Source organism: Ylistrum balloti, unplaced genomic scaffold (genome assembly GCF_031769215.1).
Source record: "Ylistrum balloti isolate Yb309-2 unplaced genomic scaffold, AGI_CSIRO_Ybal_v1 Utg370366, whole genome shotgun sequence".
NCBI lineage: Eukaryota > Metazoa > Mollusca > Bivalvia > Pectinida > Pectinidae > Ylistrum > Ylistrum balloti.
Genome location: NW_026782258.1, coordinates 388268 through 413892, shown reverse-complemented (window position 1 = coordinate 413892; position 25625 = coordinate 388268). Strand labels below are relative to the sequence as shown.

The following is a 25625-nucleotide window of genomic DNA, read 5'->3' as shown; positions in this document are numbered from 1 at the left end:
TTTCGGTTTTTGCGTTTTTTGTACCGTGCTTTGTGATTTTCCAATTTCAATATGATGATTTGTGTTCTCCCTTTTAATTGGTGTAAGTCTGCAAAGGTATAATTTTCAATAGTGAAAGATAACACATTTATCAATGAGAGATTTCTCTATATTTCACAGGCAAAAATGTAATAAAGTGTTTCATTTATTTAACGCATCAGTTATTTAACGTCATCGTGTAATAACCAACACCGTGCATGATGCCACACTTACGATTACCCTCGTTATAACGGAGGAGGGATCTAGTGTCGGTATATTTACCTCAAGTCACTGTGTATTTATTTGTGTTACCGCCAAATGACGTCACAAGCCTTAAACTGTGTTGAGACAGCTGTGCAATGCCTCTTAAACCATCACTGTACGGTCAGCTGCCCGGCCTCTACGGTCTATCAATATCCGAGGATTAGAGACGGGAACAAAGGAAAAGCTACCGAGCCAAAACATTTTCCATTACAGTATCAAAATATATGTATAATGTTCTTGTTCATTTTTGAAGAGTATATAAATACGATTCATTTATAAATTTCTCATCCAAATAAATTTGATAACGACATTTGTAATACTGAGAACTAAATGAAATGCTTTGTCGTCTGTTTGAAATACCGGCCTGTCTACGATGTTACGAAAAACAATCGCCTTTTACGTGTATTTAAAATGATGGATGATCATGATTGTGGTGTGACCTTCATATTACCAGAATGTAGCATGACCTTCAACTAATTATATTCAAGTTGTTATTGTACAATGATATGTGTAATACCAGCTGTTGTACAATAATATGTGTAATACCAGCTGTTGTACAATAATATGTGTAATACCAGCTGTTGTACAATAATATGTGTAATACCGGCTGTTGTACAATAATATGTGTAATACCAGCTGTTGTACAATAATATGTGTAATACCAGCTGTTGTACAATAATATGTGTAATACCAGCTGTTGTACAATAATATGTGTAATATCAGCTGTTGTACAATGATATGTGTAATACCAGCTATTGTACAATGATAGGTCTAACACCAGCTGTGGTACAATGTTATGTGTAATTAATACCAGCTGTTGTACAATTATATGTGTAATACCAGTTGCTGTACAATAATATGTGTAATACCATTTGTACAATAATGTTATAATACCAGTTGTTGTACAATGATATGTGTAATATCAGCTGTTGTACAATGATATGTGTAGTACCAGCTGTTGTACAATGATATGTGTAATATCAGCTGTTGTACAATGATATGTGTAGTACCAGCTGTTGTACAATGATATGTGTAATATCAGCTGTTGTACAATGATATGTGTAATATCAGCTGTTGTACAATGATATGTGTAATATCAGCTGTTGTACAATGATATGTGTAATATCAGCTGTTGTACAATGATATGTGTAATATCAGCTGTTGTACAATAATATGTGTAGTACCAGCTGTTGTACAATAATATGTGTAATACCAGCTGTTGTACAATGATATGTGTAATACCAGCTGTTGTACAATGATATGTGTAATACCAGCTGTTGTACAATGATATGTGTAATATCAGCTGTTGTACAATAATATGTGTAGTACCAGCTGTTGTACATTGTAAATAGGTGACTGAGTATCATATTACTATTGTACAATGATAGAGGTATATTACCAACTGTTGTACAACAACAATACAGGTGTTAGGACGTTTTCTATATACCAGCCACTGTAATCATGGTCGATTTCTGATTACATTCGAAAAAAGCTTTCGGCCAGTCGGAAGTGCCATATTACAGACAAGGTTTCATTATGAAGCGGAGCAAAGATCAGACACAGGCGAGCTCTATGTAATCACACGGATTCATATGCTTGGAATGTTTGGAGCTCCAGGGACACCAGCTCTGGACAACCGAAGGAGAGGCTTTCCCAGGACTGATATGTCAAATTGATCCTTGCTATTTCAAAGGCCAACGTGACAGCCCATCACAAACCATATACATATTACAAGCTTAAATATAAATGTATACATGAGATACATGACTTTCATTGATACGAAATCAATATTTATGTTGGTGAGATATATCAGAAAACACATTGCGCGAGGAACCGGTGTTTATAATACATATCGACCAGAACATGTGTTGGACATCCCCGTCCAGTCTGGCTCTAATTAAGGGACTATCACGCGACGATTAAAGTGTGATCAACGTGACTGACCCCCGGCCTCTCTACGGCCACTATCTAATCAGGTATCGGTCTGTTATTCTACTCCCCACTTTCGTCAGCACAAGGATGCATTACATCTTACACCTTCGTTCAGGCGCTGAAGCACTCTGGCCCCAGAAACGCGCGGGAAAAGTGGCATACCATGTCTATTGTCTGCCTATCACTATCGGCCTGTCTCCATGATTCAAATATTTTTGAGGCGTGTTCATTCGTCGTGTGCAACTGTAACCTCTAACAGGTAAAATTCATTGCTCCACGGAAACAAATGAGTGTGGGAATACGGTCGCGTGAGCATGGTGTGCGCCCGAGGACTACTGGTGCTAAGTTGTGTCGTGGTGCTGTGTAAGGGCGGGCCGATTATGGCCACAGTGCTAAACGAGTTTGAGGAATACGTTGAGTCTGTGATGGGGTGCCGACAGGTGCCCGGACTGACCATTACCATGGTCAAGGACAACTCGGTTATATACTCCAAAGGATTCGGATACGCTCAAGTGGAGGACAAAGTACCCGTAACTAATGACACAAAATTCTGCATTGGGTCGCTGACCAAGGCTTTCACAAGTACCGTCCTCGCCAAAATGTTGACCACACACTCAAGGTAAACAATATATATTGTTATTCACTGACCACCTGCAAATGTTGATTGTTGACAAAATACAGAATGTCAGTTTTTTACCACTTACAAAATTTCACCATCTATTGGAGAACATACAAATTGTAAAACTTTTGCCGTATAAAAAATTGTCAATCTTTGACCATATGCAAAATGTTACATTTGAAATGTTGACTAAATATACAAGGTTACTGTTGATTAAGCAAACAAGATTACCGTTGACTAAGTTAACAAGGGAACTGTTGACTAAATATACATGGTAACTGTTGACTAAGTATACAAGGGGACTGTTGACTCAGTATACAAGGGAACTGTTGACGAAGTATACAGGGGAACTGTTGACTAAGTATACAAGGGACTGTTGACTAAGTAAACAAGGGAACTGTTGACTAAGTATACAAGGAACTGTTGACTAAGTAAACAAGGGAACTGTTGACTAAGTATACAAGGAACTGTTGACTAAATATACAATATGACTGTTGACTAAGTAAACAAGGGGACTGTTGACTAAGTATACAAGGGACTGCTGACCAAGTAAACAAGGGAACTGTTGACTAAGTATACAAGGAACTGTTGACTAAATATACAATAGGACTGTTGACTAAGTAAACAAGGGGACTGTTGACTAAGTAAACAAGGGACTGTTGACTAAGTAAACAAGGGAACTGTTGACTAAGTATACAAGGGAACTGTTGACTAAGTACACAAGGGAACTGTTGACTAAGTATACAAGGGACTGTTGACTAAGTAAACAAGGGACTGTTGACTAAGTAAACAAGGGAACTGTTGACTAAGTATACAAGGAACTGTTGACTAAGTAAACAAGGGAACTGTTGACTAAGTATACAAGGAACTGTTGACTAAATATACAATAGGACTGTTGACTAAGTAAACAAGGGGACTGTTGACTAAGTATACAAGGGACTGCTGACCAAGTAAACAAGGGAACTGTTGACTAAGTATACAGGGGAACTGTTGACTTAATATACAAGAGGACTGTTGACTAAGTAAACAAGGGGACTGTTGACTAAGTATACTAGGGAACTGTTGACTAAGTATACAGGGGAACTGTTGACTTAATATACAAGAGGACTGTTGACTAAGTAAACAAGGGAACTGTTGACTAAGTATACAGGGGAACTGTTGACTTAATATACAAGAGGACTGTTGACTAAGTAAACAAGGGAACTGTTGACTAAGTATACAGGGGAACTGTTGACTTAATATACAAGAGGACTGTTGACTAAGTAAACAAGGGAACTGTTGACTTAATATACAAGAGGACTGTTGACTTAATATACAAGAGGACTGTTGACTAAGTAAACAAGGGAACTGTTGACTAAGTAAACAAGGGAACTGTTGACTAAGTAAACAAGGGAACTGTTGACTAAGTAAACAAGGGAACTGTTCACTAAGTATACAAGGGAACTGTTGACGAAGTATACAAGGGAACTGTTGATTAAGTATACAAGGGAACTGTTGACGAAGTATGCAAGAGAACTGTTGACTAAGTAAACAAGGGAACTGTTGACTAAGTAAACAAGGGAACTGTTGACTTAATATACAAGAGGACTGTTGACTAAGTAAACAAGGGAACTGTTGACTAAGTAAACAAGGGAACTGTTGACTTAATATACAAGAGGACTGTTGACTAAGTATACAAGGGAACTGTTGACTAAGTATACAGGGGAACTGTTGACTTAATATACAAGAGGACTGTTGACTAAGTAAACAAGGGGACTGTTGACTAAATATACAAGGGAACTGTTGACGAAGTATACAAGAGACTGCTGACTAAGTAAACAAGGGAACTGTTGACTAAGTATACAAGGGACTGTTGACTAAGTAAACAAGGGGACTGTTGACGAAGTATACAAGGGACTGTTGGCTAAGTAAACAAGAGAACTGTTGACTAAGTATACAAGGAACTGTTGACTAAGTAAACAAGGGAACTGTTGACTAAATATACAAGGGAACTGTTGACTATGTATACAAGGAACTGTTGACTAAATATACAAGAAGACTGTTGACTAAGTAAACAAGGGGACTGTTGACTAAGTATACAAGGGAACTGTTGACTAAATATACAAGGGAGCTGTTGACTAAGTAAACAAGGGAACTGTTGACTAAATATACAAGGGAACTGTTGACTAAGTATACAAGGAACTGTTGGCTAAGTAAACAAGGGAACTGTTGACTAAGTATACAAGGAACTCTTGACTAAGTATACAAGGGAACTGTTGACTAAGTATACAAGGGAACTGTTGACTAAATATACAAGAGGACTGTTGACTAAGTAAACAAGGGGACTGTTGACTAAGTATACAAGGGAACTGTTGACTAAATATACAAGGGAACTGTTGACGAAGTATACAAGGGAACTGTTGACTAAGTAAACAAGGGAACTGTTGACTAAGTATACAAGGGAACTGTTGACTAAGTATACAAGGGAACTGTTGACTAAGTATACAAGGGACTGCTGACTAAGTAAACAAGGGGACTGTTGACTAAGTATACAAGGGAACTGTTGACTAAGTATACAAGGGAACTGTTGACTAAGTATACAAGGAACTGTTGACTAAATATACAAGAGGACTGTTGACTAAGTAAACAAGGGGACTGTTGACTAAGTATACAAGGGAACTGTTGACTCAGTACACAAGGGAAATGTTGACTAAGTATACAAGGGACTGTTGACGAAGTATACAAGGGACTGTTGGCTAAGTAAACAAGGGAACTGTTGACTAAGTATACAAGGAACTGTTGACTAAGTAAACAAGGGAACAAGGGAACTGTTGACTAAGTATACAAGGAACTGTTGACTAAATATACAAGATGACTGTTGACTAAGTATACAAGGGAACTATTGACTAAGTAAATACAAGGGAACTGTTGACTAAGTAAACAAGGGGACTGTTGACGAACTATACAACGAACTGTTGACTAACTATACAAGGGAACTGTTGACGAAGTATACAGGGGAACTGTTGTCTAAGTAAACAAGGGATTGTTGACTAAGTATACAAGGGAACTGTTGACTAAGTAAACAAGGGAACTATTGACTAAGTAAACAAGGGAACTGTTGTCTAAGTATACAAGGGAACTGTTGACTAAGTAAACAAGGGAACTGTTGACTAAATATACAAGGGAACTGTTGACTAAGTATACAAGGAACTGTTGACTAAATATACAAGAGGACTGTTGACTAAGTAAACAAGGGGACTGTTGACTAAGTATACAAGAGAACTGTTGACTAAATATACAAGGGAACTGTTGACTAAGTATACAAAGGAACTTTTGACTAAGTATACAAGGGACTGTTGACGAAGTATACAAGGGAACTGTTGACTACGTAAACAAGGGAATTGTTGACTAAGTATACAAGGGAACTGTTGACGAAGTATACAAGGGAACTGTTGACGAAGTATACAGGGGAACTGTTGTCTAAGTAAACAAGGGATTGTTGACTAAGTATACAAGGGAACTGTTGACTAAGTAAACAAGGGAACTATTGACTAAGTAAACAAGGGAACTGTTGTCTAAGTATACAAGGGAACTGTTGACTAAGTAAACAAGGGAACTGTTGACTAAATATACAAGGGAACTGTTGACTAAGTATACAAAGGAACTTTTGACTAAGTATACAAGGAACTGTTGACTAAATATACAAGAGGACTGTTGACTAAGTAAACAAGGGAACTAAGTATACAAGGGGACTGTTGACTAAGTAAATAAGGGAACTGTTGACTAAGTATACAAGGGACTGTTGACTAAGTATACAAGGGGACTGTTGACTAAGTATACAAGGGAACTGTTGACCAAATATACAAGGGAACTGTTGACAAAGTAAACAAGGGAACTGTTCACTAAGTATACAAGGGAACTGTTGACGAAGTATACAAGGAACTGTTGACTAAGTAAACAAGGGAACTATTGACTAAGTAAACAAGGAACTGTTGACTAAGTAAACAAGGGAACTGTTGATTAAGTATACAAGGGAACTATTGATTAAGTATACAAGGGAACTGTTGACTAAGTAAACAAGGGAACTGTTTACTAAGTATACAAGGGACTGTTGACGAAGTATACAAGAGAACTGTTGACTAAGTATACAAGGGAACTATTGACTAAGTATACAAGGGAACTGTTGACTAAGTATACAAAGGAACTGTTGACTAAGTATACAAGGGAACTGTTGACTAAGTAAACAAGGTTATTGACTAAGTATACTAGGGAACTGTTGACTAAGTAAACAAGGGAACTGTTGACTAAGTATACAAGGGAACTGTTGACTAAGTATACAAGGGGACTGTTGACTAAGTATACTAGTTAATTGTTGACCAAGTTCTTTCACCCGGAACTCGCTGACTAGTCGTGTGTTCTTACACCCGGAACTCACTGAGTAGTCGTGTGTTCTTACACTCGGAACTCACCGACTTGCCGTGCAGTGTTACACCCGGAACTCACTAACTAGTCGTTTGTTGTAACGACTGCAACTCATCGACTCGTCGTACGCTGTAGCACACAGAACTGATCGACAACCGAGTGTTGTAAAAAGCAGAAATATCAGATTAACTTGTCGCCATCGTTGTACTTTTCTGTTCGATCATTTTATTTTGAATCTAATATTATATTCGTTTTGATAAAAAGTCGCCTGATGACAAATGTGCTTTTCTGTGGCATAATGAATCACTGCCTGTCTAGACGTGAAGCAAAACCTCCCAGTGGAGTAGCGGATCAAAGATATCATCACGGTTTAATTAATCACATTTGTTCATTTGATTTTTTTACCCAGCTCCTCATAAAGAACAAAACAGCAAAATTCAAATTTGGTTATCGGTAGATATGTAGGAATGAGTTCCGTTTGGTAATCACGAGCGAGAAAGCAGTGGACGTCTCGCGCAATAGACAGGTTCATTAAACACTGCCGTTGACGATGTATACTTCTTATTTTCACAAGATCAATATTCTAAAACTCGATGCAGTTATCACTGGTCATTTTCAAACGTAATAACCATCATACATGGCATGTATCACAAACAGTCGAACCTAACTACTACAGCGTAACAACGATACAACGCAGTAATGAAATTGTGAAATAGCGACACTGTTAATCCACGTTGTAGTATCGATGCAGTTAGAAGCGACAAGTGCGTACAACTATTTCGGTCCTAACGCCTGACTTGAAATCTCTTCTGTTTTGACCTTTGTGTTGAAGTTGAACGTCCACTCATTGTCTCAAACGTTGAAAGTCACGGAAAGCGTACAAATAAGCAAAATGATAAATTGACATTAAGAAACAATTAGCACAATTATATTTTAGCGTATTATTTTTATCGGGAAAGCACTAATAAGATTATCGCATAAAATTTGTACGTTTAAAGTATGGATTATCTCCCCTGACAAAGGGTACCTGTTGCTCCTGCTTGGAATGCTGTTTTGAAGCGCATTTTCCGTAAACTAATGACCGGCGGTATTTGCTATTACGGTGTCCAGGTTATGACACTTCAGCGAAATGACGCTTTCAAAAAGTGTTATTGAGTAACCCTATCATTTATGGACACCATTTTCCTTTGACCGTAGCTGTTGCGAGGACGTGAATCTAAAGAGAACCTCGCGATGCTCTCTGACAGTAGTTCTGCAATGTTAGTCACTATTAAAAGATCAAAGAAACAAGTACATCGCATTTATCATTGAAAATCCATATTGGGTTACACGCGTAATTTGTTAATGTAATTGACATCGGTTATGCCAATATCTTTAAGAGTTGTCGCGCATGCGCTATATATCATTTGACATCTTGGTCATAGATATTTAGGTCATATTTTAAATGGCAGCGTCCATGGTTGTTGATAAGAAGTATTTTCAGTTCACAAAATTTGAAAATGTGTTAAAGCAACATTTTATCAAATAATGTGTTCCCAGTATGCGTACATTGTCCATCAATCTTGAAATGACGCGAGCTGTTCAAAGAGGTATTATGGCTATGAACTCTTGACGAGATAGCGGGCATTGCATGTTCTTTTATACCCCAGACATTCCCATGACAATAGGTAAGGACAAAATCGGACCGGAATGGCGTGTCACACGTTGCTCAGACAACACACATCTGGGTCACCGGGACAGTCTGCCGTCTTGACATGTTACTTCAGGTCTCCTAGCAGTAATTATGTAGGAATCGAGCCATTAGACAGATAGGTGTTCAAGCAGATGTTTTGCATCATGCAAAATGAGTATTATCCTGCTAGCGAACGGGAAGAGGTGCAAGCTATCACTTCAGATACCAAAGCTGTCTATTTAGGACGGACACTTTCTGTGTAACTTGACTCTAATTATTAGGGTCCCATATTAATCACTGTGTCTGTCCGTTCGTCAACACCAGGTCTGTTAAATCTTAGGTCATAATGCATTTTGTGTTTACATGCAATGCGTTGTGATGTTCAGTTGGGCCTTTTATTGTATAGCCATCATAAGCGTCATTGGGTCAGAGGTCAAGGTTAAATTTTGTGTCTCTTGATGAACATTTTGTAAGTGAGAAGGTATCAAAGATATCAATTTGTTACATGGCACATGGTAGGACGAACAAAGTAGCAAGCTCAATGTGAAGGTAATCAGTGCAAAGGTCAAGGACAATTAATTAAGAGACACTCCATTTTATTCCCCCAAAGGAAGTATTGTAAGAATCTAACTAGAGGTCAGTTGATCACAGGTCTACATCACCAAGTCATACGTGAAGACCATAGTGTTATCACTGAACTAGCAAACAGTTTTAAAGTCATTTTGAAGGAAACCTGGTATGGATTTTTTGAGAATTTGTCTGAACATGGGTCTACCTCAATGACAAATAAAAGATCGCGGAAAAGATCATAGTTAAATCGGTATCAAGTGAATGGGCTACGTTCTAAAATAACTTTTAAATAAAGCTTAATTGAAATGAAAGAAGAGATCGAATGACTGGGTTTCTAGGTCAACACTGACCAATATTAATTTGGTCAAAGTTCAAGGTATTGTGTTACTGGTCAATATTGATGTTGTGATATGTAGAAATTTTTAAATCAAATTACAAGTGGTCAATATATAAGGCCATGACTATAAGATCAAGATCACCGTCGACTGAATTTGTGACTGCTCAATGTCCTTGTTAAGGACAGGAGTAGCATGCCCCGAGAACAGAACAGAACAGAAATAAGATGCTTTGCATTATGGAGGTCTGCTATATGTGCAGGTCTCTATTAAAACTGGAAATCTGCTATATGAACAGTCGTAGAGTAAGACTGGATGTCTGAAATATGCACAGTCGTAGATTGAGGTGTAAATTAACACTGGAGGTCTGCTATATGCGCAGTCGTAGATTAAGACTTCATGTCAGCTATATGTGCAGGTGTAGATTAAGACATGAGGTCTGCTATATGTGCAGGTGAAGATTAAGACTTCAGGTCTGCTGTATGTACAGGCGAGGAGTAAGACTTAAGGTCTGCTATATGTACAGGTGTAAATTAAGACTTAAGGTCTACTATATGTGCAGATGAGGATTAAGACTTCAGGTTTGCTATATGTACAGGTGAGGATTAAGACTTAAGGTCTGCTATATGTACAGGTGAAGATTAAGGCCTAAGGTCTGCTGTATGTACAGGTGTTAATTCATACTTAAGGTCTACTATATGTGCAGGTGTAGATTAAGACATGGGTTCTGCTATATGTACAGGTGGAGATTAAGACCAAAGGTCTGCTATGTGTGCAGGTGTAGATTAAGACATGAGTTCTGCTATATGTGCAGGTGTAGATTAAGACCAAAGGTCTGCTATATGTACAGGTGAAGATTAAGACCAAAGGTCTGCTATGTGTGCAGGTGTAGATTAAGACATGAGTTCTGCTATATGTGCAGGTGTAGATTAAGACACGAGTTCTGCTATATGTGCAGGTGTAGATTAAGACACGAGTTCTGCTATATGTGCAGGTGTAGATTAAGACACGAGTTCTGCTATATGTGCAGGTGTAGATTAAGACATGAGTTCTGCTATAAGTGCAGGTGTAGATGACTACTACTTCTCAATAACAATGATTCTTATATATGCGTTGATGTAAATTGTGATACCATAAAATGTGGATGCATTGCAGTATAACGCAGGATTAGCTAAGTGCATCCATGGTTAATGGCCCAAGCCGTGTGTCTTGATGAATTATAGATAAGATCCCGTCAGATCAGTCGTAGAAAACTACATATTTAGCCATAAGTCAAAGCAGATTATATGATTCAGGTTTAACCAGGAAACCAAGTGCTACTGTAAAGACGTAATACGGATCGTTATGTTTTTGTTGTCTAAATGAGAAGAACCGTTCCATCGTTCAGAACATACATGATAATTATGACGCGCTCATTGGCCTAGATACTCAGCCATAACCACGAGAACCAGAATAAAGCTAATGAAAAAACGATGTGAAATATGCATGCACTTTTGCTATAGTGCACGGATTACGGTAATGTTAACATCAGTTACCGACAGATAAGGTGAATGAATAAAACACTAAGCGATAGTTCTTATCTTTAATTCGCTATGTCATCGTAAAGTGGTCGTTATTGTTGCTGATAAGGTACATGCTGGAGATGAAAGAGACTGAAGGTATAGATTGTGAGGGGCGGGGCCAAAATCTCGTTAACGTATATATTACAAATTAGAATTACTAACATATACATTACGGTACAAAGTAGATATATTGGTAAGTTTCAGTACTATAGCCACCGTTCTTGACCTCTGCATGTCCTTGTGTTTGTTCATGGTGCCTTTCAATGACCCTTCAGTTTTTTCTGGTGAATCTTGATTATCAAAAATTTCAAATATAAAAATTCTGCGCAATGTTATAATGAACTGGCATTTTGAGTTTTCTACATTACATTGCGTTGCATTTTTGATAAATTTACAACCTGCGCGTTGCCGTTCTGTTTGCCAATCCTTTGACGATCCATTCGTCCGACAAAAAAAAAGCAGGAATCGACATTATATTGATAACGCTACGACAGATCCTTCTCTGTCGTGTCTCCTGTTTAAGCCGGAAAGAAACACAGGCGATCGACAACACTTACCCATTTCGTTTTTAATTAAACATGTCTAGCTTCCGTGTAATGTATTTATTAATGCGATATATTTTCATGTTAAACGGAAACAAAAACCCGTTTTTTGTAGATGTCCAATTATGTATTTGAACACGCCATATTTGATAAAAGCCGAAATATGGCTTTATAGTTGTCAGGGAAGATGGCAATGTGGAGTTAACATGCACTTTTGTGAAGAATGCCATTTCTCTGTAGTAATACATAGAAAGTAATATCAAACAGTTTTTCCTATTTTGTTTGAATTACATAGATGTAATATGTACAGTATCAATTTCACTCCAGATTCGTTATCTCGAAAAATATCGGTATCCGCCATACTTGTGTACTTGTGAAATACATTTATTTCAATTATAAGACATCGTGCACGTATTCGTGTAGAACCAACATGCAGAACACATTGATTGTCTATTGCAGATTTACCTGGGACACGCCCATTCAGAAGATCCTGGGAAATGGGTTTCGGTTGATTAACAAACTCCGTTCGGAGAACGTGAATTTGCGAGATCTACTAGCCCACAAGGTGGGTGTTCCGGGTTTCTTCAACGCTTTACTGGTGGGCTTTCCAGAAAATGTCACAAGAGGAGAATTTATCAGGTACATACTACAACTACATAAATAGAAAAAGCAGCTCTACTCTTCACCTGTGGCACAAACATTCATGATATGTAAAATTTAAGTTATTACCAGCGTAACTTGTGTGTTAGAATGAGCAGGGAACATGTTTTTTCTCTCGAAACCAGCAGATACATCGCCGATAAGGAATGGTTCTCATTCTGACCTTCAGGTAGTTTTATACCACTTGGATTATAAATTTTGATAAAGCACGCTCCATCACAGCTTTAGGCTAACTTCAACCAACAGAGATCTGTCTAGGCAAGCCTGTTACTGTCAAATGGAAAATAATGCAGATAAGTTGTTTTTCTTGTCTATTCCACCTAGGACGGTGTCTTCTGAGCTATACCGTATGGGGTTCCCCAATAAAATGTGGTGTTCCATAAAGGATTGCACGCTGGAAACAACTGATATACTATTAATACCGTGCAATTCAACCATTCACCTTTTTGTTATTTTGATCTCTGTATAGCTATGCATGGAGGGCGAGGGTTGTTTTACGAGACGTCGGTCAAACGAATTGACAGCAGTTAAACTCGGTTAACCGTAACTTCGAGAAAGTTTTGAACATTTCTGATATTATAGTTATGTTATATAGCACTGATGCGTATTCCCAAAGGTAGATATACATTTAAAGTAAATTTACACCCATGTCGTCCGAATTTGATGGTTCTTTCGCTTTTAGTTTAGCGATGTACTTCAACAAGGAACGTCATCTAGATATGTTTACTAAGTAAGTCCACAGCCGTCGTATGTTGACGGATATACAAGAACGTTGTCAACTACATACATTTTACACGAAAAACATATGGCCATACAAACCATACATTTTTTGGGTGTATGACTTTTTCTCATTAAAACCATTTCTATTGAGTCAGTTGAGAAATGTCCCTTGTTCCAAAATTCTGCATCCGCTACTGTATTTCACAAATCAACTCTGTCCTCTTGACGCGTATGATACATGGGCATCCTCAGTTGAAATCTATTGTTTCGGCCACTTTGGTGTTCCCCGCTAAAAAGATCTAGGCGACGCGGACTTATTCCACGATAAACGAACGCCCGTACCGGACGTTAGCATAGTATATGTAAAGCTCAAAACGCACAGTTCCGGAATTTTCTGTCAAACATAAAACAAAGAACAAATAACATTTTTGAATTGACTCGTATTGAATATCCGAATATTTCCGGAAAAAATGTGCTTCATCAACCCTGTTTAACGCCGAAATTCTAAAAACTAATGGTATCCAGCCAGTACTTTTCAGGAATATGCAACTGGCCTCCCCAAATTGCACGAATATCTTCAGTTTAAAGCTTTGCCTGGCGTTTCGCGTGCGGGTTCATCCAGTCGAAACATTTCAACCGTTTACGCTTGACATCTTGTCATATATTCCTGTCAAGATTCTGATCACAAGCTGTAAATAACTCACACTCGATTACCTTGTGTTCCAAGACTAGGAAAAACATCAAAATGTTGACCTTCTCTCTGGGCTTGGTTCAGACAAAAACATCGCCACAAATACTGTACATCCCGCATGGAATGAATTTATTTTTAAACTACAGAAAGTCCAACATGCATTGTTTTAGGTTTTTTTTTTAAATTTCTTTTCAAATTTTGCGGAAGTCACCGGGTATGATATTTAGTTCCGTGGGCGATGAACTTTAATCGGAATCCATTCGGGGATTTCTGTCCAACTGTTCTACAAGACTCTTCTCCTACAATTATAATATCGCCGGAAGAACCGTACAGTTATTTCGATAAGAAAAGAATTATCAAATAATTACATAGTCTTTGGTTGTTGGGAACGTCGTCATTAGCTGTGTGTGCTCTCTAGTCTGTCCTTTGATATCAGTTGTACAAAGCACAGATTTTCGTAAAATTTGCATCCAAAGTTCATCATATTTTTGATGGCGGATCCTGCGATATGCATTGCGTCTAAAAATAAACCTTAAGATGTGGTTTGTATAAGAGTACAAGTTATTTTAGTTGCCTTATATCCTTGAACAATGTTATTTGTTTTACTAGGCCTACTACAGCTGATATACATGTGGTGACAGAAATATGTTCGCTCGCAATACGGAGAGGATATTCTTAGTTCAGTCATAAAGAATTCAAGAGTTATGTGATTTTTTTCTTTATGAAACTGGCACGAGCGCAAAAAAAGTAATTGATTTAATCGACAAATTGAACGGTTATTCATAAAAAAAATTGTGGAAAAAATAGCACATGCACTTTACTTCATAAAATAATTATAATTACATTTTTTATTTTTTTTGTCCTGAAATGATTTTAGATTTGTCTACATCAAGAGATCTTTCAAATCCAATTAATGTTGACAGTTAACTTGTATTCCTATCATGTTTTCTGACAGTTATCTGGAGTATCTCCCCGCTTTCCTACCCTTTCGTACAAGGTTTGTCTACAGCAACTTCATGTACACACTGGCTGGACACGTGTCCGAGAAGCTCGGGGGAAGGACCTGGGAAGATCTTGTTCGAGACAACTTGTTTCAGCCTCTTGGTATGGACACTTCCGGTTTTGTGACGGAAGTATCCGATTTCGACAAAAGTTTTGCCTTATCGTACGCCAGTAGGAACCGAAAACCTGTCCGGCTAAACGAAAAACTATTACAGTAAGTGACAGAGTACCAGTCAGATGAGAATTAAGTAAAGGACAATAAGACCATAAGATAATGGAATTTGTTGTAGCAGAAACAGGAAATGACGTATCAACACACATCTGTATCTGCTTGTGTTAATGTAGAAGGAAATTGAGTGATCGTAGCATCAAGTCTCTCCCGTGATGTTTTGTGCCCTAAATATAAAAGTTGTGATACATAGTCACTCGTAGTCATACACACCGACTAGGCTGGCATTGACAACATCAAATCATGTTATCTAGTAAACACGGCGGACACACACGTCTACTGCTAGCCAGGGGCGCTTCCGGCGTTCTAAAGTATGATTGTTTTCGGTATAAACAAATCAATTCTGAAAATTAAGTATATAAAGAACGATTGTCAACCTTGTAAATATTGATAATGTGTCAAGAACAAAAATTAAATAGTGGAAAAAAGATACAAACACGCAAGCAAAAAAGGGGTAATTTTGTTTTCTACGTGAACGAGAATATCCGGTTTCCTGTCCTACATTTAAGGTATTCAGGAAATTTCCGGAATCGGTTCCACCACTTTAATTTATTATCATAAATGAAAGGGTTTTTTTAACTGCCCGCCTGAAATAGGTGTGCTTAGGTTGTGTAAACGTTTAACGTTTACAATTTCCTATCGATTTAATCATTTTGGACACGTTTGAAGTATGACATAAGGTAACAATATAAAACTACCACGATCTGTTGCCTTCTTACAGCCCGCAGTTTCTTTGAAATAAAAAAATATATATGGAAGGTTGCAATGCTAGCTAAACTTTGATACAAGAGTTTGTATCAGCTAGACCTCATTCCAGGTGTGTATCAGGTAGACCTCACTCCAGGTGTGTATCAGGTAGACCTCACTCCAGGTGTGTATCAATTACACCTCACTCCAGAAGCGTATCAGCTAGACCTCACTCCAGGTGCGTATCAGGTAGACCTCACTCCTCTAGACAGGTGTGTATTAGGTAGACCTCACTCCTCCAGACAGGTGTGTATCAGGTAGACCTCACTCCAGGTGTGTATCAATTACACCTCACTCCAGAAGCGTATCAGCTAGACCTCACTCCAGGTGCGTATCAGGTAGACCTCACTCCTCTAGACAGGTGTGTATTAGGTAGACCTCACTCCTCCAGACAGGTGAGTATCAGGTAGACCTCACTCTACCAGGCAGGTGTGTATCAGGTAGACTTCACTCCTCCGGGCAGGTGTGTATCAGGTAGACCTCACACCAGGTGCGTATCAAGTAGACCTCACTCCTCCAGACAGGTGTGTGTCAGCTAGACCTCACTCCTCCAGGCAGGTGTGTATCAGGTAGACCTCACTCTTCCAGGCAGGTGTATATCAGGTAGACCTCACTCTTCCAGGTAGGTGTATATCAGGTGGACCTCACAGGTGTGTATCAGCTAGATCTCACTCCTCCAGACAGGTGTGTATCATGAAGACCTCACTCCTCCAGACAGGCGTGTATCAGGTAGACTTCACTCCTCCGGGCAGGTGTGTATCAGGTAGACTTCACTCCTCCAGGCAGGTGTGTATCAAGTAGACCTCACTCCTCCAGACAGGTGTGTATCAGGTACACCTCACTCTTCCGGGCAGGTGTGTATCAGCTAGACCTCACTTCTCTGGGCAGGTGTGTATCAGGTAGACCTCACTCCAGGTGCGTATCAAGTAGACCTCACTCCTCCAGACAGATGTGTGTCAGCTAGACCTCACTCCATGTGCGTATCAGGTAGACCTCACTCCTCCAGACAAGTGTGTATCAGGTAGACCTCACTCCTCTAGGCAGGTGTGTGTCAGGTGTGTGTCAGGTAGACCTCACTCTTCCTGGCAGGTGTATATCAGATGGACCTCACAGGTGTGTATCAGCGAGATCTCACTCCTCCAGACAGGTGTGTATCATGAAGACCTCACTCCTCCAGACAGACGTGTATCAGGTAGACTTCACTTCTCCGGGCAGGTATGTATCAGGTAGACTTCACTCCTCCAGGCAGGTGTGTATCAGGTAGACCTCACTCCTCCGGGCAGGTGTGTATCAGGTAGACTTCACTCCTCCGGGCAGGTGTGTATCAGGTAGACCTCACTCTTCCGGGCAGGTCTGTATCAGCTAGACCTCACTCCTCCGGGCAGGTGTGTATCAGGTAGACCTCACTCCTCCAGGCAGGTGTGTATTAGGTAGACCTCACTCCTCCAGACAGGTGTGTATCAGGTAGACCTCACTCCTCCAGACAGGTGTGTATCAGGTAGACCTCACTCCTCCAGACAGATGTGTGTCAGCTAGACCTCACTCCTCCAGGCAGGTGTGTGTCAGATGGACCTCACTCCTCCAGACAGGTGTGTATCAGGTAGACTTCACTCCTCCAGGCAGGTGTGTATCAGGTAGACCTCACTCTTCCAGGCAGCTGTGTATCAGGTGGCCCTCACAGGTGTGTATCAGCTAGATCTCACTCCTCCAGACAGGTGTGTATCATGTAGACCTCACTCCTCCAGACAGGCGTGTATCAGGTAGACTTCACTCCTCCAGGCAGGTGTGTATCAGCTAGACCTCACTCCAGGTGTGTATCAGGTAGACCTCACTCCAGGTGTGTATCAGCTAGACCTCACTCTAGGTGCATATCAGGTAGACCTCACTCCAGGTGTGTATCAGGTAGACCTCACTCCTCCAGACAGGTGTGTATCAGGTAGACCTCACTCCTCCAGGCAGGTGTGTATCAGGTAGACCTCACTCCAGGTGTGTATCAGGTAGACCTCACTCCTCCAGACAGGTGTGTATCAGGTAGACCTCACTCCTCCAGACAGATGTGTATCAGGTAGACCTCACTCCTCCAGACAGATGTGTATCAGGTAGACCTCACTCCTCCAGGCAGGTGTGTATCAGGTAGACCTCACTCCTCCAGGCAGGTGTGTATCAGCTAGACCTCACTCCAGGTGTGTATCAGGTAGACCTCACTCCTCCAGGCAGGTGTGTATTAGGTAGACCTCACTCCTCCAGACAGGTGTGTATCAGGTAGACCTCACTCCTCCAGACAGGTGTGTATCAGGTAGACCTCACTCATCCAGACAGATGTGTATCAGGTAGACCTCACTCCTCCAGACAGATGTGTATCAGGTAGACCTCACTCCTCCAGACAGATGTGTATCAGATGGACCTCACTCCTCCAGACAGGTGTGTATCAGGTAGACTTCACTCCTCCAGGCAGGTGTGTATCAGGTAGACCTCACTCTTCCAGGCAGCTGTGTATCAGGTGGCCCTCACAGGTGTGTATCAGCTAGATCTCACTCCTCCAGACAGGTGTGTATCATGTAGACCTCACTCCTCCAGATAGGCGTGTATCAGGTAGACTTCACTCCTCCAGGCAGGTGTGTATCAGCTAGACCTCACTCCAGGTGTGTATCAGCTAGACCTCACTCTAGGTGCATATCAGGTAGACCTCACCCCAGGTGTGTATCAGGTAGACCTCACTCCAGGTGTGTATCAGGTAGACCTCACTCCTCCAGACAGGTGTGTATCAGGTAGACCTCACTCCTCCAGGCAGGTGTGTATCAGGTAGACCTCACTCCTCCAGACAGGTGTGTATCAGGTAGACCTCACTCCTCCAGACAGGTGTGTATCATGTAGACCTCACTCCTCCAGGCAGGTGTGTATCAGGTAGACCTCACTCCTCCAGGCAGGTGTGTATCAGCTAGACCTCACTCCAGGTGTGTATCAGGTAGACCTCACTCCTCCAGGCAGGTGTGTATTAGGTAGACCTCACTCCTCCAGACAGGTGTGTATCAGCTAGACCTCACTCCTCCAGACAGGTGTGTATCAGGTAGACTTCACTCCTCCAGACAGATGTGTATCAGGTAGACCTCACTCCTCCAGACAGATGTGTATCAGGTAGACCTCACTCCTCCAGACAGATGTGTATCAGATAGACCTCACTCCTCCAGGCAGGTGTGTATTAGCTACCCCTTTTTTCACCTACATCTCACTCCATGTGTGTTTCAGCTACACAGACCCATTTCGACTAATTCTTTCCCAAGGTGTGTTTCAGCTACCGAATATTGTTTTAACTAAACCTCTCCAAATGTTTGTATCAGTTACACCTAAGACCGAGTGTGTGATGTTCGCTCACATAAGTATGCTTATCCATTAAGGAAATGTTATTGCTTCTGTCCTTGGTGATTATTTTGATCGAATATATATCGGCTAGTCTTAAAAGTAATAACATCGTTTTGTTTTTTTAAGTTGTGTCGACCCACTTGGTCCTGCCGGATCAATATATTCTACAGCCAACGACATGGGTAAATGGATGTTGTTTCATTTAACCGCTTTCCGGAACACGTCCTTGACCCCGCTAGACATCGACCATGACATTTTAGCGGAGACGTACGCTAGCCAGATGGCCACGCCCTTTCAAGAGAAAAATCTATTCCGCCCCAAGTATCCCATAGATGACGTATCTTTGGCGTACACTCTCGGTTGGGTGACTTCCGTTTACAGAGGTGAGTATTGTTGTGATGACGGTGTTTTGGCTTTGACGTCATCATAATAAGTTGAGGTCAGATAAGTACATCGATGTTCTCATTAATTAGCTTTTCTCGTCTTCTTGAATTATTTTTCGAAACTAAAATGGAGACCTATAATTACGCACAGGCACTCGAGGCCAGGATATTATTTTTTAAACAATGATTTTTGTTTTAGCACTCATGACTGACGTTATTTAAACGAAATATCAGCAGAATTCAAGTTTATGTGCCGGTTGACAAATCCGAGGTCCACGGTCATTAAAAATACACTTTTAATGACCGTGGACCTTTTTTTCGTTTAAATAACGTCAGTTTAAAAAATAATATCAAAAAAGGTGGCTGAAAGTTATTTCGGGTTTTTTTCGCAGCAAAAAAGGCGACAATATAAAACCTCAGTTCTCGTTTTTTCATTTTGTTTTTGCTCCGAAAAGACGAAAAATCATATTTAAAAAGATCAAATAAATTCACGCTATTAAGCAACCTTATTTCTCGTGTTCTCGGATTAAAAAGATCTCGTATTTTCATGTTTTCGCCCCGAATAGACGAAAATTGATGGACACTAACAAGCCTTAATTCACGTGTTTTCGGGGCGAAAACATGAAAAGACGAAATTTTTGAACCCGTAAAGACGGAAATTAAGGTTGTTAGTTTCTTATCGTCTTTTCCAGAACGAGAATTAAAATGGTTAATTTATGCCCCGTGTGATTTGTCTTTTTTTCAGGGCGAAAAGACGAGAATTTAGTCAAAGTGAGGATTTAGTTTTTCAACTTTCGTCTTTGATATAATGAAATTGCACAAAATCAGTCATCGTATATAAAAGAAATAAACGCGTTTAATTTGGTATTTACGAAGTGTAATTTCATTCACATGGTAACGGACTGACAAGTAAGTTTATACCAGTGTGTCCGTCTGTCAACACAATGGAAACGCTTCTCTTCCTAAACTGTTAAGTGAATTTTGACCAAATTTGATCTAGATCATCATAGGTTTGAACAACATATTGTATAAAGGGTTATCTTATGGGAAAAGGGGAACGATTTTCAAATACAATTATACAGGTCTTGTTTCAATTTTTTTCCGGTTTCATAGTTCATTTCACAGACTGGTTTTCTTTCTTAGTTACCAGTCAACACACAAGGAGAGGACAGAAAGGAGATAATCGAGGTTATCTATGTATAACGTCATCAAAATATGTTCTTATGTTTTCAGGTCTGTCACTAAATATGTTGTAGTGACTGTCCAACGGTTGAAATAGTATTGCAAACAAAACAAGTGATAAGTTTGATTTTGAATGTTAGTGGTGTTTTTTCATATATGATTTGATATCTTAATGTCGAAATGATGAGGTGAGTTTTCCAGTATGTTCAGTTGTTTGCTATTTTTATTCCAGGTTACAAGCGTGTTTGGCACTCGGGAGGAATCGTTGGGTTCTCGTCGTTGATGTGGTTATTCCCCCACCAAAACATCGGCATATTTGCCTCGCTGACCGGATCACGAGACAATGACAACCAGCTCCCAATCAGAGTCATCATGAGCCGCGCGGCAGACATGTTGCTTGGGGAAACGCCTTGGCTCGACAGCAGCTCAGCATGCTCATTTCCCGCTCCTTGGAGTGATGTTTCGCCATCTGTTCCAGTAACAGGAATGAGCCAGTTTAGAACGTTTTGGAACAGTAGTCAGCCGATGGAGTTTTACATTGGATCTTACGGTCATCCAGCGTTCGGTAACATATCAGTAACGATTGAGAACCAAACACAGTTAATGCTTTATTACGGTAGATTCGGTCGAATGGTCCTCACTCCCGTCACCGACCTGGCCTTCAAAGGACACTACATAGGACCGCTCTGGTTTGCTACTCAGGCCGACGGACAAGTCAGGCCAGTGAATGTTAACTTTTCATTTCCGGTCTCAGGAGGGATTGCCTCGAATCTATCGTACCCCGTAGACAATGCTTTTGCGATAACATTTCAGAGAGATTTTCGAAAACATGAAAACAACGGTTTGCAAGGTTCACTGCAATTAACGTGCACAACCTCAGGAAATACACGCATTCAATCAACACTGTTGACATTTTGTGTTGTGATTATTATGGTGATGTCCTAATCTTCCTTCGTGATGCTATGAACAGTTTGTGTTATTAGTGGACAACAAAACCAATGCCTTTGGATGTAACCCCAAAACGGCAATTTTTGTTGTTCCCAAAAGTCGAAACAATATTATTGGTTATTCTTGGTTGTTCTCGAAAAATGGGACAGTGTTCTTCGTTGTTCTTCGAAAAATGGAACAATATTTCTTGTTGTTCTCCAAATACGGAACAATATTCTTGGTTGCTAAGGAAACGAAGGTGTTGGTTGTTCTCCGAAAAACAGAAATTAGCAGAATAATACCCTTGTCTAAATGTCTGGAGTGGTTAGACATTAGTGACTTTATGTACATGTATTTAGACAAAAAACCCAAAAAGAACTAACATTTTAGTGTAACGATTACTATTTAGAATAGCAGTCACTATTTTACTCAAAATGTAACATAATTTCATCTTAATTCATCATCTGAAAGAAATGTGAATTGAGTATGTAACATAATCCCTTCCCAATCCAATTTTTTCAGATGCCATGTCTGTTTTCCTATAGTATAAGTGGTAATAAGACGAGACTTTGGAATAATGAGATAAAGTAGAAATTCCTATTGTCTATAGTTCTTTTAATTAAGTCTGCGTTGCACCCCAACATTAAACATAAAATTACATTCTAGTCGCATCCTGTCCTTATGTTATTTCCTAATTTAATAAAGATTTGGCGTTTTGTATATACCTACGCCTTTTTGTTCATATTTTTGCAATGTTTCGCAGAGCTTGGCGGTAAACGGTATCAGACAATGGTGCTTTCAAATACTAATCCGTGTGCTAGACCTGCCGGAGAACGTGCAACCACCTGTACACACTAATTTTTGGAGAGTTAGGGAAATTTATCTCATTGATTCTTTCGCTAATAATCTTATATGTCAATTTGCGTAAAATTAGCAGTATTGGTGTTTTACCACCTTCAAAGCTCACCTGGGTCGAAGACAGCAAGGTTAATTGGATGAAGCCTGACAAAATTTGCGAAAAAAATTACTTTGACCAATGTATAAGGTAAAAGGGTTCAAATTTGTGAAAACAAAATGCCCTGATGATATATAGCTCGAAGTCTTCTAGGATAAAGCCCAACAAGGTTTGTGAGGAGAAATGGCATCGACACATTTAAATATTAGGTCATAGGGTTTACATATGTTATATCATTTCGACATTTTCTTCTCAATAACCAAAAGGCAAAGAATCATATACATGACTTGAAGGTATATTTGATACAGCGCGACATAGTTTGCAAAGAAATGATGCTGACCCATATTCAAGCTCACAGTAGTCAAATTTCATCGTTCAAGAACTTCTCAATAACCTTAAGGCTTAGTCGTGATATTCAGCACGAAGTAGCGAAAAGATATGACTGCCAGACATATTTCAAGGTCACAGGGACAAAGGATATGTTGTACGATAACTGTAAATATGCCCACATCTATAATTTAATCTTCATTGTGTGTTATATGTAGTACCCCAGTAAACTCCTTAGGGTGCATGTTTAAAAAATTCAGGAGTCACCTATGACCTGTTATATGACCTATTTTATGACCCTTGTCATGGGTGTGAGCCAGTGTACACATCTCGTCCCAAAACCTGCTCAGAAACCTATAATAACTCATCACATCGGGTCAAATCATCTTCATTAAAGTCTGCTGCATGCTTTGAACTCAAATATAAAACTAGGTGTTACAAATACAACAAATTGCGGAGGTTTAACTGGGGGCGGGGGAACTCATAATTTCCTACGAAAATTTCAACAAATTAAAGTTTTTGAAAACTGTTTTACACATTTACATTTGCTGTTCACATAAACTATTTACAAATTTTTGGCCAAATATATGTACTTAAAGTACCGAAAATTTTACCGTTAAAATTGATCCAGTGCCAGATTTTAATGTGATGGTAGAATCATGAACATGTTGCAGGTTTTATCAGCATGTTTTTCTTTTCATAATGGAACAGAAACAGTGCATGACTATTACATACGCTGACAAAGTTTTGAAATATACATTTATAATCCAAAATTTCTTAAAACAATTGTTGCCATACTTCAGGCATACAATGATAAATCACAAATATTAAATACCTTTGTCAAATTAGATTTCTAGTATTTAACTTCTGTTTCTTTCATCGAGACATTGGCAGGTTAGTTCGTAGAATAGAATCTCAAGTTATATGTTACTGATGCAATGTGGGCACACATGCCCGAGGTTCTATTACCTAGGACATAAACAATTGTATGCCTTCACAGGATAGTCAGATTCATCCTGGTCAAACTGAATCCAAACATTGTACATCGTTTTACACTCAAACGAGATCACCATTGTGCTGGTAGACCCAAATTTCATAATCACCATTATCTGTCTAATGTTCCACAATGTAAACAGATGACTGTTTGATATGGTAAGTGTCATATGTGACGGTCTCGAGGTATTCTAGATCCTCACGAGGGAATGAGATATCAGATGCTTCAAATTTCTGCCATTCACTTTTAGTTCGGTGTGTCATGTTATGGTCTTCGCCAACTCGCTTTGCCAAACCGTTGTCTTCTTGTAGGAACGAAAGCATTCGCTGAGCCATTTTAGTATCTAGTTCCACTCAAAATGGATCTGAAACATGTATGGGCCCTCTGAAGGCATTCAGACATGCAGTTACAATATAAACTAACTAGCCAATGACCTCAATGAAGTAATTTGATGAAGGTTTATCCTTGTACCCGCTTCTTTAGACGTTCATGGTAGGACTCTAGAACCCATGGCGTTTTGGTGCAACAGCGATCGCTTTTGGCTGTTTGTAAGTCCAGCTGTGATTTTCCAGCCGGTAAAACCGACGACATTCTCGCATCATATCTCGTTTACTTGCTGCCACGATTTCAGGACGTCTAATTTCTCCACGATGAGTTGAGTTATGGATCATTTACACTGCCGTGATAAGGACCAATTGTATCTAAAACATATCCATCAGGCAGCGCAAATGGCCTGGAATCTTCAATAATTGCGTTTTTTCTGCCCTTTGAAACTGGTGATCTTTGCTTTTGTTGAGGTAGGTATAGGTACCATCTAATATAAGAGTGATCTGATTACCATAAAATGCTTAGGGAAATACAGCATTGTGTGTGACAGCTTCTTGGCGTGATATATGGGTTGCATGAGGCAAATTAAAGTGTCAAACATATCAACAATTTTGTGAAAATATCTCGACAGTGTGGCTTTGGAGAGGGTAGTAAACACGATCGTTTGATTCCATGAAAAATCAATTTTACGTTTCTCCCAAAAATATAAAAACAGGTCTATTGCACTTGCAGTGTCACTTGAAGCTGAAACAAGGCCAGATTCACATATGCCATATGTCCTTGAATTGACCCAACGTCAAACCGGTCCAACCATGGCAGTCCAAATCTGATACATTTTCAAATCTTAATTTTGAGGAATTTTGATGTTTGGATACTTAATGTACAATTTCAAGCGAACCATTGATTACAGCTGAGGAAATGAATCCACTCGGTTTACTTTGAGAGGAATATAATTATTAGTACTGATCTTTGTATCAGGATGTAGGATGCTTCCGATGAAATGTTCAGAACATACAAGAGCATCAGGAGGGCACCAGATCGAATATCTATGGATACGAGAGTAACGAACAGATATAGAAATGTTTAAACAATTATTGTTATACTCGAAACATAAAGAACACTTCCGATGGCGAAGAGGTAGATGTGTGAGGTTCGTTTCGTTGTCATTTAGGATTGGCCTCAGTCTCCTCAAATGAACCTCGAGTA

The 25625-nt window shown here is 39.6% G+C and overlaps 1 protein-coding gene across 1 annotated transcript; it reads left to right on the top strand.

Moving 5' to 3' along the window:
- The first annotated feature begins 2527 nt into the window (after positions 1 to 2527).
- LOC132553906 (protein flp-like) lies at positions 2528 to 22184 on the top strand. Its single transcript, XM_060218194.1, has 5 exons — positions 2528 to 2833; positions 12375 to 12554; positions 14942 to 15202; positions 19451 to 19707; positions 21122 to 22184. The coding sequence occupies exons 1-5, from the start codon at positions 2529 to 2531 to the stop codon at positions 21832 to 21834; spliced, it is 1716 nt and encodes a 571-aa protein (XP_060074177.1). The 5' UTR covers position 2528; the 3' UTR covers positions 21835 to 22184.
- Positions 22185 to 25625: the final 3441 nt, after the last annotated feature.

Coding starts and splice junctions, on each gene's coding strand:
- LOC132553906 (XM_060218194.1), top strand. CDS start 2,529: ATGGTGTGCGCCCGAGGACTACTGGTGCTAAGTTGTGTCGTGGTGCTG. Junction 12,555..14,941: donor ACAAGAGGAGAATTTATCAG/GTACATACTACA, acceptor GTTTTCTGACAG/TTATCTGGAGTATCTCCCCG. Junction 19,708..21,121: donor GGTGACTTCCGTTTACAGAG/GTGAGTATTGTT, acceptor TTTTTATTCCAG/GTTACAAGCGTGTTTGGCAC.